We start from the raw sequence: 12,155 nt of genomic DNA, 5'->3' as shown, positions 1-12,155 counted from the left end.
TGTTTGCTCTTATGATGCTTAAAATTGGGTACTTTTGAGAGGAAATTAAGTTTATATCTAAGAAAAGACTGATCTTCTAAAATGGCACAATGATTTTATTAAATAGCATAACTAGATACTAACGGGAACTCTGGGGTGGATGTCCAGTTGAGCAGTTCAGATGCCCTTATCCCACATCAGAATGCTTGGGTTTGATTTCAAGCTCCGCCTACTCATTTCAGCTTCTTGGCCAAGGAACTGGTTGCTTCTACCCACATCAGAGATCTGAATGGCATTTTCAGCTCTTGCTTTGGCCCTTGCTGGGGCCATTGTAGATATTTCAGAATAAACCAGCAGATGGGAGCTCTCTCTCTCTCTGTGTATGTCTCTCTCTGGATAAAAAAAGAAAGAAAACAGAACATAACAGAAAAATCCTGCAAATAATGTTAAGGAAGAGCATCCAGCGAATACCATGCTTCTGTCAGACTTCTCAAAGTTTGATACTATTGAGTGGGGCAGAAAACACAAAATGAAAAGCCTCTAAAGAACAGGCTTTATTGTAGAAAATGTTTATAGAGAATACAAGTACAATTCCATATAGCACATTTAATGATTGTATTGTTTACACAATACCAACAAGACTTGTGATTAGCTGTTTTCTACCTTCATTGAGGTCAAAATAAAGCAGTACTAAACCGAAGCACAAAATAATGTTCACGGATGTCAGAAAACATCATGCAGTGAAAGGCTGGGAGAGTACTAGTTGTGGAAGATCTGCCTCTGTAGTCCTACCCAAAAAGGGCAAAAGCAGACATTTGCTGCAGCAATTCACATGGAGACAGATGGCCAGCCTGGCTTTTGTACCACCTCCCTCCCTGGACAACCCATTGATCCATTAGCCCATGAGTGGGTTAACCAGGCTGAGAAGGCAGAGCCCCCATGACAGGTCACCTCCCAAAGTCCCTCCTCCAGATTCCGTGGGGACTAGTGCTGAAGCCACAGTAAGGCTCTCAGTCCCTCTGCCTCTCTTGTTAGGAAGCCCTTTTTCACCCTCCCCTTCCTCTCTTGCTCTGATGGAAGTGTGAGGTGTTGAGAGCAGGCGTAACTTTCTCTTGCCTCCCTTAGCACCATTAGAAAGTAGAAGATCTCCATTAAGTAAACTTTTTGAACAAATACTTGAAATGTTAAACAAAACTCCTCTTGCAAGGAGGCTGATAATGAGCTGGGGTTCGGGGAGTTTATGGTGAAAGGACACGCGTGCAGTTACCATCCTAGCCACGTTTTTAAGAGGACAGTCTGGTAGAATTAAGTGCATTTACTTTCTGTACTATCATCAGTGCCCTGCATTCACAAAACTCTCTTCGTCTTGCAAAACAGAAAGTCTGTGCTCCTAACCAGCAACTCCGCATTCTCCCCTTGCCTCGGCCCCTGGCGACCACCACCTGCTTTCTGGAGCCCTGAATTTGACTGCTCTAGGTACCTCGCATAAGTGGGACCTTATCTGTCGTTTTGTGACTGGCTTATTTCAGTTAGCACAGTCTCCTCAAGGTTCATCCGTGTCGTAGCATGTGCCAGGATTTCCTTCCTTCTTAACACCAAGTGATATTGCACTGTGTTTATAGCCACACGTTGTTTAGCCATTCCCTCCCGAGAACAACTCCCTCCCGAGTTGTTCCTGCCTTCCAGCTACTGTGAATAATGTTGCGTGTGCACACTGTGCACGTCTCTGAGTCCTTGCTTTCTTTTCTGCATAGACCTAGAAGCGGAGTTGCTGTCTCACGTGGGAATCCTAGGTGTAATTTTGTTGAGGAACTGCCATACAGTTTTCCATAGTGACTATGCCATTTTACATTTCCACCAGCAGTGTGCGAGGCTTCCCACCTCTCCACGTCCACACTAGCACTTCTTGCTCTCTGGGGTGTTTTTAGGTGGTGGTGTATTGGTAATAGCCACCCAATGTGAGGCACTATCTCATTGTGGTTTTGCTTTCTTTCCACTTTCTCATAATTAGTGATGTTGAGCATTTTCTCATGTGCTTGTTGGCCACTTGTATTTCTTTGGAGAAATGCCTATCCAAATCTTTTGCCCATTGTAAAAATTGGGTTCTTTGGGTTTTTGTGTTCTTGAGCTATGGAAGTTCTTTCATAGTCTTGGATTTGAATCCCTAAAAACTGCTTTTAATTTTTTAAAATGTATTTATTTATTTGAAAGGCAGAGTGATATATATAAATACAGAGAGACCTTCTATCTGCTGGTTCACTTACCAAATGGCTGCACCAGCCTGGACTGGGCCAGGAACCAGGAACTGCATCCAGGTTTCCCATATAGGTGGCAGTGGCCCAAGCACTCAAGCCATCTGCTGCTGCCTTCCCAGGTGTGTTAGAGCAGGGAACTGGATCAGAAACTGAGCAGCTGGGACTCAAATCCATTCTCAGATGAGATGCTGGCATGGCAAGTGGCCGCTTACCCTGCTACACAAAGCAAAGCTCATGATTCTGAACTCTACTGGTACACTGTCTGGGGTCAGTGCTGCTCTCACCAGCACTGTCCACCCACACCTCAAATGCCAGTCAGTGACTGTCTCAAACCTGTTCTCCAACCAGAGCAGAAAATAGATAGAACTGACTACAAGATGTCTGTATGCCTGACTGTGAAGCAGCACCCTCTTCTACCCAGTTCCCAGGGAATTAAGCTTCTATCCCCAACACCCAGGAGAGCTGGTTTCCTGGTGGAGTCTGGGCTGGGAGTCCCAGGTAGGGAAGGCAGGTCCAGCAGTGACCCCCCTACTGCCCCCAGAGCTCAGCTTGTGCCCACCCCAGGCCCAGCTGGGACACACCCTCGTTTACCTCATCTCAGAAAAGCAATTTAGGGGCCAGCGCTGTGGCGCAGTGAGTTAAGGCCCCGGCCTACAGTGCCGGCATGCCATGCGTTCACCAGTTCAAGTCCTGGCTGCTCCTCTTCCGATCCAGCTCTCTGCTATGGCCTGGGAAAGCAGTGGAAGATGGCCCAAGTCCTTGGGCCCCTGCACCCACACGGAAGACCCGGAAGAAGCTCCTGGCTCCTGGCTCCTGGCTTCAGATCAGCTCAGCTCTGGCTGTTGAGGTCATTTGCGGAGTGAGCCAGCCCATGGAAGAACTCTCTCTGTGGACCTACCTCTCTCTGTAACTTTGTCTTTCAAATAAATAATTATTTAAAAAAATTTATTTTCAACAAAATATTTCTCCCATTCTCTATTTTAGATTACTTGGGATAATAACTAACATGTATAAAGTTGTCACATGCCAGACATGTTTTTAAGATTTTTAAATTTATTTTAATTTGTATTTGAATGAGACAGATGAGATCATCTGTCCACAAATTCACCCCCCAATGCCTGCACAGCCAGACTGCAGCCGGGAGCCTGGAACTTTACCTGGGTCTCCCATGCAGCTGGCAGTTCCCAAATACTTGAACCACCTCCTGCAGCCTCCCAGGGTGCAAAATAGCAGGAAGCAGAGCTGGGACCTGAACCCAAGTGGGATGTGGGTGTTCTGAGCAGCACCCTAAACTACTTTTTCACCAAATGCCCACCCCTTGCCAGACACATTTATATGGGTTAATAGTTTATATTTACACACTTTGGGGCCATGTGCTGCCCTTACCCCCAGTTTCTAGATGAGGAAATCAAAGCACACAATTACTTCGATCCTCATCTGGGCCCAGATGAATTTGAGCTTAGCAGTCTGCCCCCAGAGACTGGACTCAGCCTGGTGCTGTGGAGCGTGGCTCCTTCCGCTCTCCCCAGGGCAGTGAATTCCCGACAAATGCATTGCTTGGGGCTGGCAGTTCTAAGTTGTAGTTCAAAAGGCTTTGATCCCTATCTCTTTAAAAAAAAATTACTTATTTGAAAGAACCCTAGAGAGATCATCCACCCTCTAGATCCCTCTCCAGATGGCCGCAATGGTCAGGCTTGAGCCAAGCCAAAACCAGCAGCTGGGAGCTTCATCTGGGTCTTCCACATAGGTTTCAGGGACCCAAGCACTTGGGCCATTGTCCGCTGCTTTGCCAAGCCACTAACAGGGAGCTGCATCAGAAGTGGAGCAGCTATAGGATGCTAGCATTGCAGGCAGTGGCTTAACCCACCATGCTACAACCTCGGCTCCCATTGAAGGATTTTGAGTCAAGGAACAGCTTTCCCTGAGTTTCCCTTTTTGAAGACACCTCCTGGCTGCTCTGCAAAGAGTCAAAGCGTGGAGACCAGGTAAGGACAGCCTAGTGCATGATGACAGCTTGAACTGGGCTGGTGGCTGGAGATACAGGTGGAGAGGATTTGAAAGCTGTTTGCAAGTCGATGGGGGTGGCGCACCTGGAGCTGAGAGAGGCAAGCACTGAGAGGTGGGGAAGGCTGGGGACAGAGGGAAGCAGTGGCCACTCACATCACTGGGCACGCGCAGGAGGGAGGACGGAGGCCAGAGTCCTCGGGAAGAAGGAGAGAGCTCTTCTCTGCCGTGCCAGAACCAGACCAGTGGATGGTAACTGGAGAAAGGCGTCAGACTCCGAGGTTTGTCTTGCACATGGTGGAGGCTTTTAAGTGGGGCGATACTGGAGCATAGTGTTACTGACAATGACCCAGCAGAGAGAGAAAGTGACGGTTTTAGGAAAAAAACGAAGGCTGCACTCTGGAGAGGGTGTCAGGCTCCCCCCGTGGCTAAGCAGAAACTGGTAGTCCGTAAGATGCTCCTTGTTGCACAAGGGAGAGATGGAAAATGCAGATTAGATGTGGGTGGATCTGAGGTAGCCAGGGTGGAAAGATCAGGGCAGTTCTGTCTGAATAGTTCTAGTTTTTCTGTTCCGTATTAGATGAGAAACGTGAAGGCTCAGAGATCCGTTAACTTGCCTGAGGTCACGTGCACTGGAAGGGGCTGAGCTGGATCTTCTGATTCCAGGCCTTTCCTCACCTGGGTCACCTTCTCTGCTGTTCCTTCCCCTCCGCAGTGTGGTGCCCGTGAATAATAATCTGTGCAACCCGAGTGCGATGAACCTCTCCGCCGTGGGCTTCACTGTTTGCACTTGTTGGTGCTGCCACAGACGGCAGTGAACGCCACAGGCCCTGAAATGTTCTTTCTCTGTTTCCATCCATAACCCCAGCTGCTGTTTCCTTTCATGGCACCATAATCTGAAGAGAAACCTGCTATGCTCTCCGCAGTTGCTGGGGCAGAGCAGGTGGATGGAGGGTGGAAGGTTCTAGCGGCATCTTCACCGGTGAGGGCTGTGTCAGGCCCAGGGTCTCCCTCCCATTCACCAGCCTCGGGAGCCCTATTCATTTATCCTGGAAAGTGGCTGCAGGAGTGCAATGTGGCTGAAGTGTGGCTGGGGAGGTTTCCTAAGGTTCTTTCATTTTTTTTCTTAATTATTTGAGAGGCAGAGAGAGCTCCTATCTACTGGTGCATCACAGGCACCGCCTTGGGATGGAAAGATTGGCCATGGCTTCCGTAGACTATGACTTGGCATTCCCCCTGGGGAGTTCCCCATGAGCTGGATCCTGCCCTGGCTGTGGCTTCCCCTGTCTGCTCTTCTCCGTGGCCAGCCTCCTGCCCCCACTTTTCTGTTGTCCTAGGATGAGCTTTGCAGATCCCCTCCTCCCAGGGCACTCTCATGACCTGGGCAGCACTGCGTTGACCTGGCAGCACTCTGCGTGACTTGGGCAGCACTGTGTGTGACCTTGCAGTGGAGGGAAAATGCTGGTTCATGGGAGGCCTCCCACAGGTTGTGAGTGCTGGCTGAGTTTTGCAGGCTACCTAGACATGACCCAGAAAAGGAAAGGAAGTGCTGTGTTTAACTTCTGAGAGGTAGAAATGAGCCTCATGCGTTTAGGGAACGGGATAAGCAAAGCGCAGAGCTTTCAGTGAGACAGGAGCTCCAAGGAGAGACAGGAAGTCAGTCATGGAGAGCCTATGTCTCCCGTAATTAAGTCTCTGGCCTACACCTTAGGCCACAGCCATTCCCTTCCATTAAATGCCGATGCTGTTTTTAACACAGCCATGCATAAGGGAGCCTAAGGCAGCTGACTTTCCTCTCACCTGTATTAGCTGGACACTGTTGTCTGCTCTAGAGTTGTTTCAAAATAATAAAGTGCAGGGACACAGTTTGTGTGCCTGAGTCTGGTGTTTCGATGGGTGCTGACTAGCAAACTGGGGCACAGATACAGGGACACGGCTCTCAGCTAGAGCTGGCTGCGTTTTTCGGAAAAAAGTATAAAGTCCAATGCCTAGGTACAGAGATAGTACAATAGCAAGAGAGAGAAGTTCAACACAGCGTGTTACAGTATCTAGTAACTCTTTATTTCCACCCAAGACTGTCTGTCCCGCTGGGACTCACTGCCACCCGTGTCTGATGCTGCGCCTGCCTTTCCCCTCGGAGACGGAGGCGTGGACCACGTTCTGCTTACGTCACCAAAGTCTTCCTCGCTACCCGCCAAGCGCCGTGCCTCTGACTCTATCAGACCTTATCAATGTTTCAGGACTGGAAAACCGCGATATTTGCATCTGCAAAACAATGCATGACTTTAGGACTGTAACAGGCTTTAAAGCAGAACATACATGCTCTTTCTGCTTCTCCCAATGTTTTTCTGATTAAGATTTTATAATTTTACTCCCATTCATGTTTTCACAGAAACCTGCACTCTGTGCCTGAGTGTCTCTCTTTTAGAATTTACTTATTTTTAAAATGTTTATTTATTTATTTGAAAGGCAGAGTTGGGGGGGGAGAAAGAGAGAGAGACAGACATAGAGAGAGAGAGAGAGAGACCTTCCATCTGTGGGTTTACTCCCCAGATGGCTGCAATGGGCAGAGCTGGGCTGTCCTGAAGCCAAGAATCAGGAGCTTTTGCTGGGTGTCCCATGAGGGTGCAGGGGCCCAAGCACTTGGTCTCTCTTCAGGCTCATTAGCAGGGAATTGGATTGGAAGTAGAACAGCTGGGACTTGAACCAGAATCCATATAGGATGCCGGGGCTGCAGACGGCAAATTTACCTGCTACACCACAGTGCTGGCCTCCGTGATTCCATTTTCTTTACTGATTAAAAATCACTTGAGGGGGTAAGCATCTGGTGTGGTGGTTAAGAAGCCACTTAGGATACCCTGAACCCACATCTGGGTGTTGGGATTCACATTGTAGCTCTGCTCCTGATTCTAGCTTCCTGGAATGCGCAGCTTGGGAGGCAGCAGGTAATGGCTCAAGTGACCGTGTCCCAGAACCCACATGGGAGATTTGGATGGAGTTCTGAGCTCCTGAGCCTGGGCCTGCCCTGGCTATTGCAGATACTTGGAGAGTGATCCACCCAAGCTTAACTCCACCATGCACAGACTTTTGGGGAACCCCCGTGTCCCCATGCACTCACACAGTCCTAGCGGAGAAGCAGGTAAATAGTTCCAGGCGTGCAGGTGCGTGCTGCGGGGACACATGATGGCACATGAGCATGCGGGGCTGCGTCCCAAGGGCTGGGAACAGAACCCACACAGCCCAAGGTTAGAGGCAGCCCCAGGTGTCTGAGGGGTGGGGCAGCCTGCCCACAGGCCAGGGGGTCCAGGGAGCAGTCTGCAGAGGCAGCTTTAGGTCAGTTCCAGAGGCACATTTTATGTCAGCTCACAGAGTGCACACACAACAGCTAACTTACATTACCCAGAATGCTCTCAATCAGCCAGTGTAAGGAACAGTAAGACAACAGAGAGAATGAGAACAAAAGAAAGACAACTTAATTACTTGTGGGCTGCAAAAGATCCAGACACTGAGGATCTCACGGGATCTGAGGGTGCCATGGTCAACCTGCATTAGAACTGGGGTCCAGATCTCCAGGACAGGACCAGCCCCATTCATTCATTCCTTCTCTCTCTCTGCCCGCCCCCAGCCCCTTCTCTCACATCTCTGTCCCTTGGACTCCAACTCAGACACAGGCTCCCTTCCCAGGAGAGAGGGCTCCCACCATCCTGGCATTCACAGCCCCCACTGGAAGCCCTCCGGATGGAGAACTCTTCCTGGTACCTCTGTCTCCGGCCCGGCAGAGCCCTGGCATGGACGCTACCTGCATTATGAGCTCATCCAGCTCAGGCACTGTGACCAGGGGTGGCCACCCAGGGGGCTGTGCCTGTGTCCCCTGCCCTTCCTGGCCACGGGTGAGGGTGATGTTTTGGGTCTCGTTGCCCCACTAAAGAGGCATTGTGTAGACACTTTCTCTGTTGATGAGTAACCTGGCTGTCACTGGTTCTGCATGTCCACCCCATTAGCACATGGTCCCCAGCAGCCTTTAGCTGAGTACAAGGGCTCTCATCAGCTTGATAAAACACATCAACACACGTGCAGATTATTTATCACCACACCCAGTGAACCAAGTTTGACAAAAGTCTGTGAGACCTCTCTGAGGACAAGCAAAACTCCTTTACTTCACTGATATCAGATTTGGAGGGAGAAAGAAAGCTTGGTTCTGGGGACTGGTGTTTGGCACAGCGGGCTAAGACACTGCTTATGATGCCAGCATCCCATAGTTGAAGTGCGTGTTCAAGCCCTGGCTCCAAGCCAGCTCCCTACTAACACACCTGAGAAACCAGCGGCATATGATCCAAGTACCTGGGCACCTGCAACCCCTGTGGTAGACCTGGGTGGAGTTCTAGGCTTTTTAAAAAGGTTTATTTTTTGATTATTTTATTTTATTTTTTGACAGGCAGAGTGGACAGTGAGAGAGACAGAGAGAAAGGTCTTCCTTTGCCATTGGTTCACCCTCCAATGGCCGCCGTGGCCGGCGTGCTGCGGCTGGCACCCTGCGTTGATCAGATGGCAGGAGCTAGGTACTTATCCTGGTCTCCCAGGGTGCAGGGCCCAAGGATTTGGGCCATCCTCCACTGCACTCCCTGGCCACAGCAGAGAGCTGGCCTGGAAGTGGGGCAACTGGGACAGAATCCGGCGCCCCTACCGGGACTAGAACCTGGTGTGCCAGCGCCGAAGGCAGAGGATTAGCCTAGTGAGCCGCGGCGCTGGCAAAAAAGATTTATTTTTTTGAAAGGTAGAGTTACAGAGAGAGAGGGAGGAATACAGACAGACAAACAGACAAGACATGCACACACACACACAGACACACAGAGTAGAAGGGGAGAGGGAGAGAGAGAGAGACAGACATACAAAGAGAGAGGTCTTACATCTGCTGGTTCACTTCTCAAATAGCCACAATGGCAAGGGAAGTGCCAGGTGGAAGCAGGAACCAGGAGCTTTCTGGGTCTACACTGTGGGAGAAGCAGCCTAAGCATCTGGGTCATCTTTCGCAGCTTTCCCAGGCACATTAGCAGGGAGCTGGATTGGAAGTGGAGCAGCCGAGACTCAAGCCAGCAGCCATATGGGATGCCAGTACTGCACCGCTGGCTGAACCCATTACACCACAGTGCTAGCCCCGTAGGCTCCTGGCTTTAAACTGACCCTCCCTAGCTGTTGCGGCCATGTACGAAGTGAACCAGAGGATGGAAGATCAATCCCTCTCTGTCCACGGATCTCTCAAATAAATAAATCTTAGAAGAAACTGTTATGCCCAGATCGCTGAATCCCCAAAAATCACCAGAGACTTGATCTCACCGAAATGCAAAAGCAAGGTTTACTCTGGAAGTATAAGCTGCGGCAGGGACCTCATCTAACCAACCGACGCAGTGGAGGTCAGAGGAAGGCCCTGAGCTTTGTTCGGGAGCGTTTTTAAAGGACAAAGCTGCAGTGTTACATCAGCAAGGGTTTGGGGTACAGGGCTACAGTAGATTGAACGGTGCCATTCCTGGTAGCTCTTGGTTGGACGAGTCTGATCCTGATTGGCTCAGGCCCAGGGCATTTCCTTATTTGGTTTTGGTAACTGTTGAATGTTTGCATTTACGGGAACTTGGGCCTGCTCCAGAAAATGGAGGCTACTTTTTAAAATGGAGGCGCCTTGGCTCTTCAGAATTTAGGCGCCAGTGCTGTGGCATAGCAGGTAAAGCTGCCACCTGTGACACTGGCAACCCATATCAGGAGGCTGGTTTGAGTCCCGGCTGCTCTGATTCTGATCCAGCTCCCCGCTAATGTGCCTGGGAAGGCAGAGGAAGATGGCCAACTACTTGGGGCATTGCCAACTGAGGGGAGACCTGGATGGAGTTTGGGTGCCTGTCTTCAGACTGGCCTAGTCTAAGCCATGGTAGCCATTTGTGGGGGGGGGGGCAGGGCAGGTGAACCAGTGAATGAAAGTTCTCTCTCTCCCCCTCTTTCCTCTCTCTCTCTGTCTCCACCCGTGTGTGTTTATTGTCTCCCTGTATCTGTAACTCCACCTTTCAAATAAATAGTTTTAAAAATAAAAACAGTCTAATAAGACATTTTCTTAGCAGTTTCCTTTGGGATTTACACTGAATTGAATTCTTGGGGCAGTGCCCACAGAGATTCCGCCTCCTCATTTTAGTCCAGCGTGGACAAGATAGGACTTTCCGCAGCATGTTCAGGCTACTGCTGAGCAGAGCTGGGGGACACAGAGTCCTCAGGGCCATCACTTACCTTGGGGGAGATGAATTTTCTAAAACCACATGGGTCTGCAAGGCTCCCACCAGCACTGGGGAGGAGTGATGAGAAGGAGAGCTGTGGTGTGTCTCTCGTCCTTGCCGACGCTGTTTTGCAGTCCGGATGGGAACTCTGTTTTTCCTCGAACTGGGTTACTTGAAGGGACTTGGAAAACCTCATGGAAAATGGAAATAAAGGATGAGCTTATTTGTTGCAGTTTTTGAAATTCACGCATAGGAGAGGGGATACAAAACATTCACGGGCAAAGTATGTTAAGGACAAACTATGCACAGGTTTTCAAAAGTTTTTGCACCTAAATAAATTTTGAATTCTATATCTGGTGATGTTTTGGTAGTATCCTGAGTTTCATCTTTATTTGATCTGCCTTCAAAAACTCCAACCTTATTACAAAGATGAGTTTTTACCTGTGCTTAATGGAAAACAGTCCCCAACGTCTTCATAATTTAATTTTTTTGACTTTTGTAGCAAAACTGTAGTGAGAATTCCTGGGGTGCTGGTTCTTTCCTCTCAGCCCTGAGGAGGTGACCAGCACTGCAGGAAATCATGGAGAAATCGCATTGTGCAGTGTCCCTGGACATCCTGGAGGAGGGGGTCATCTCCCCAGGGAGGGGTTCCTCTCCCAAGAGGGTGTGGGCAGTCAGTGCAGAGGGACCATCATGTGTTCCTGGGGCCCATGGCTGTGCTGGGCCCTGGGGGCTCCTCAAGAACTGCAGGAGACACAGATCCACTTGCTATGTGGGGGCAAGGGTTACCGGGCTCACTTCCTACCTGAGATGAGTGTGGGGAGCAACTCGGACTAGACTAAGTTACTGGAATTAAGACTTATTCTATGCATCTGCTCTCCCACAATATGGCGCTGGGAGAGAAGAAAACAGCTTCTACACAGCTGCCTCCAGTTCAGCCAATAAACTGTAGGACTTGCTCCTGATTGGAGGAGAGCAGCGTACTCGGCGTGTGGGTAGCAGAGTTGGGATTGGTGGAAGAGGACTATAAAGGAGGAGAGAGACAACATGCACCAGGAACATCTAAGGGGAACATCTAAGGGGAACACCTGTGCAGCCCCCGAGAGAGCCGGCCGGCGGTGTGCCGCTCCCCCGCGGAAGTGGGGAATGTGGCAGGGGGAACCGCCCTTCCACGGAGGTGGAAGGGACGGTAGCCACCCCGGGAAGAACCAGCAGCAAACCCGGGGAGGGCCGAGCAGACGAAAGAACAGCGCAGGGTCCTGTGTCGTTCCTCCACGAAGACGGGGAGCGACATAATGGTGCCGTGACTCGGATATGAAGCCTAGGCAGGGTTTAGTGTCGTTCCCCCATGAAGACGGGGAGCGACAGATGAGTTTGTCGCTTCCTTGGGAGAAACACTGCTCCTGAGGGCTCAGCACGAAGCTGTCCCAAGGAGACAGATGTGAGGCTGTGATGCGGCCATCGTCCCGTCCTAGTTCTGGGCAGTGCAGGACCTGAGGAGTTGAAGCAGGGAGTTTCTCCTTTTTTCCTAAGTTGCATTCTATGTGTGTGAGAGTGAAGAGGGGAAAGAGAGAGTGCTAGTGAGAGAGAGAGAGAGAGAGAGAGGGAGGGAGGGAGCTAGGGAGAGGGAGCTAGGGAGCTCCTCCATCCTCTGATACAGCCC

General features: G+C 50.2%; 1 protein-coding gene across 1 annotated transcript in view; it reads right to left on the bottom strand.

The window, feature by feature from the left end:
• Positions 1-520: 520 nt before the first annotated feature.
• Positions 521-12,155, bottom strand: part of LOC149127815 (uncharacterized) — a 90,849-nt gene continuing 79,214 nt past the window's right edge. Inside the window, exons 6-7 of the mRNA XM_089327011.1 lie at positions 10,506-10,683; positions 521-6,503 (exon numbers count right to left, since the gene is read on the bottom strand). Coding sequence (XP_089183137.1) covers positions 10,525-10,683 — 159 coding nt within the window. The 3' untranslated portion in view covers positions 521-6,503; positions 10,506-10,524. The remainder of the gene's footprint in view (positions 6,504-10,505; positions 10,684-12,155) is intronic.

This window comes from Oryctolagus cuniculus, chromosome 2, assembly GCF_051225735.1.
Source record: "Oryctolagus cuniculus isolate XC-2025 breed Fujian yellow rabbit chromosome 2, ASM5122573v1, whole genome shotgun sequence".
Taxonomy (NCBI): domain Eukaryota; kingdom Metazoa; phylum Chordata; class Mammalia; order Lagomorpha; family Leporidae; genus Oryctolagus; species Oryctolagus cuniculus.
Note: the sequence above shows the minus strand (reverse complement) of the source record. Positions and strands in the feature narration are given on the sequence as shown.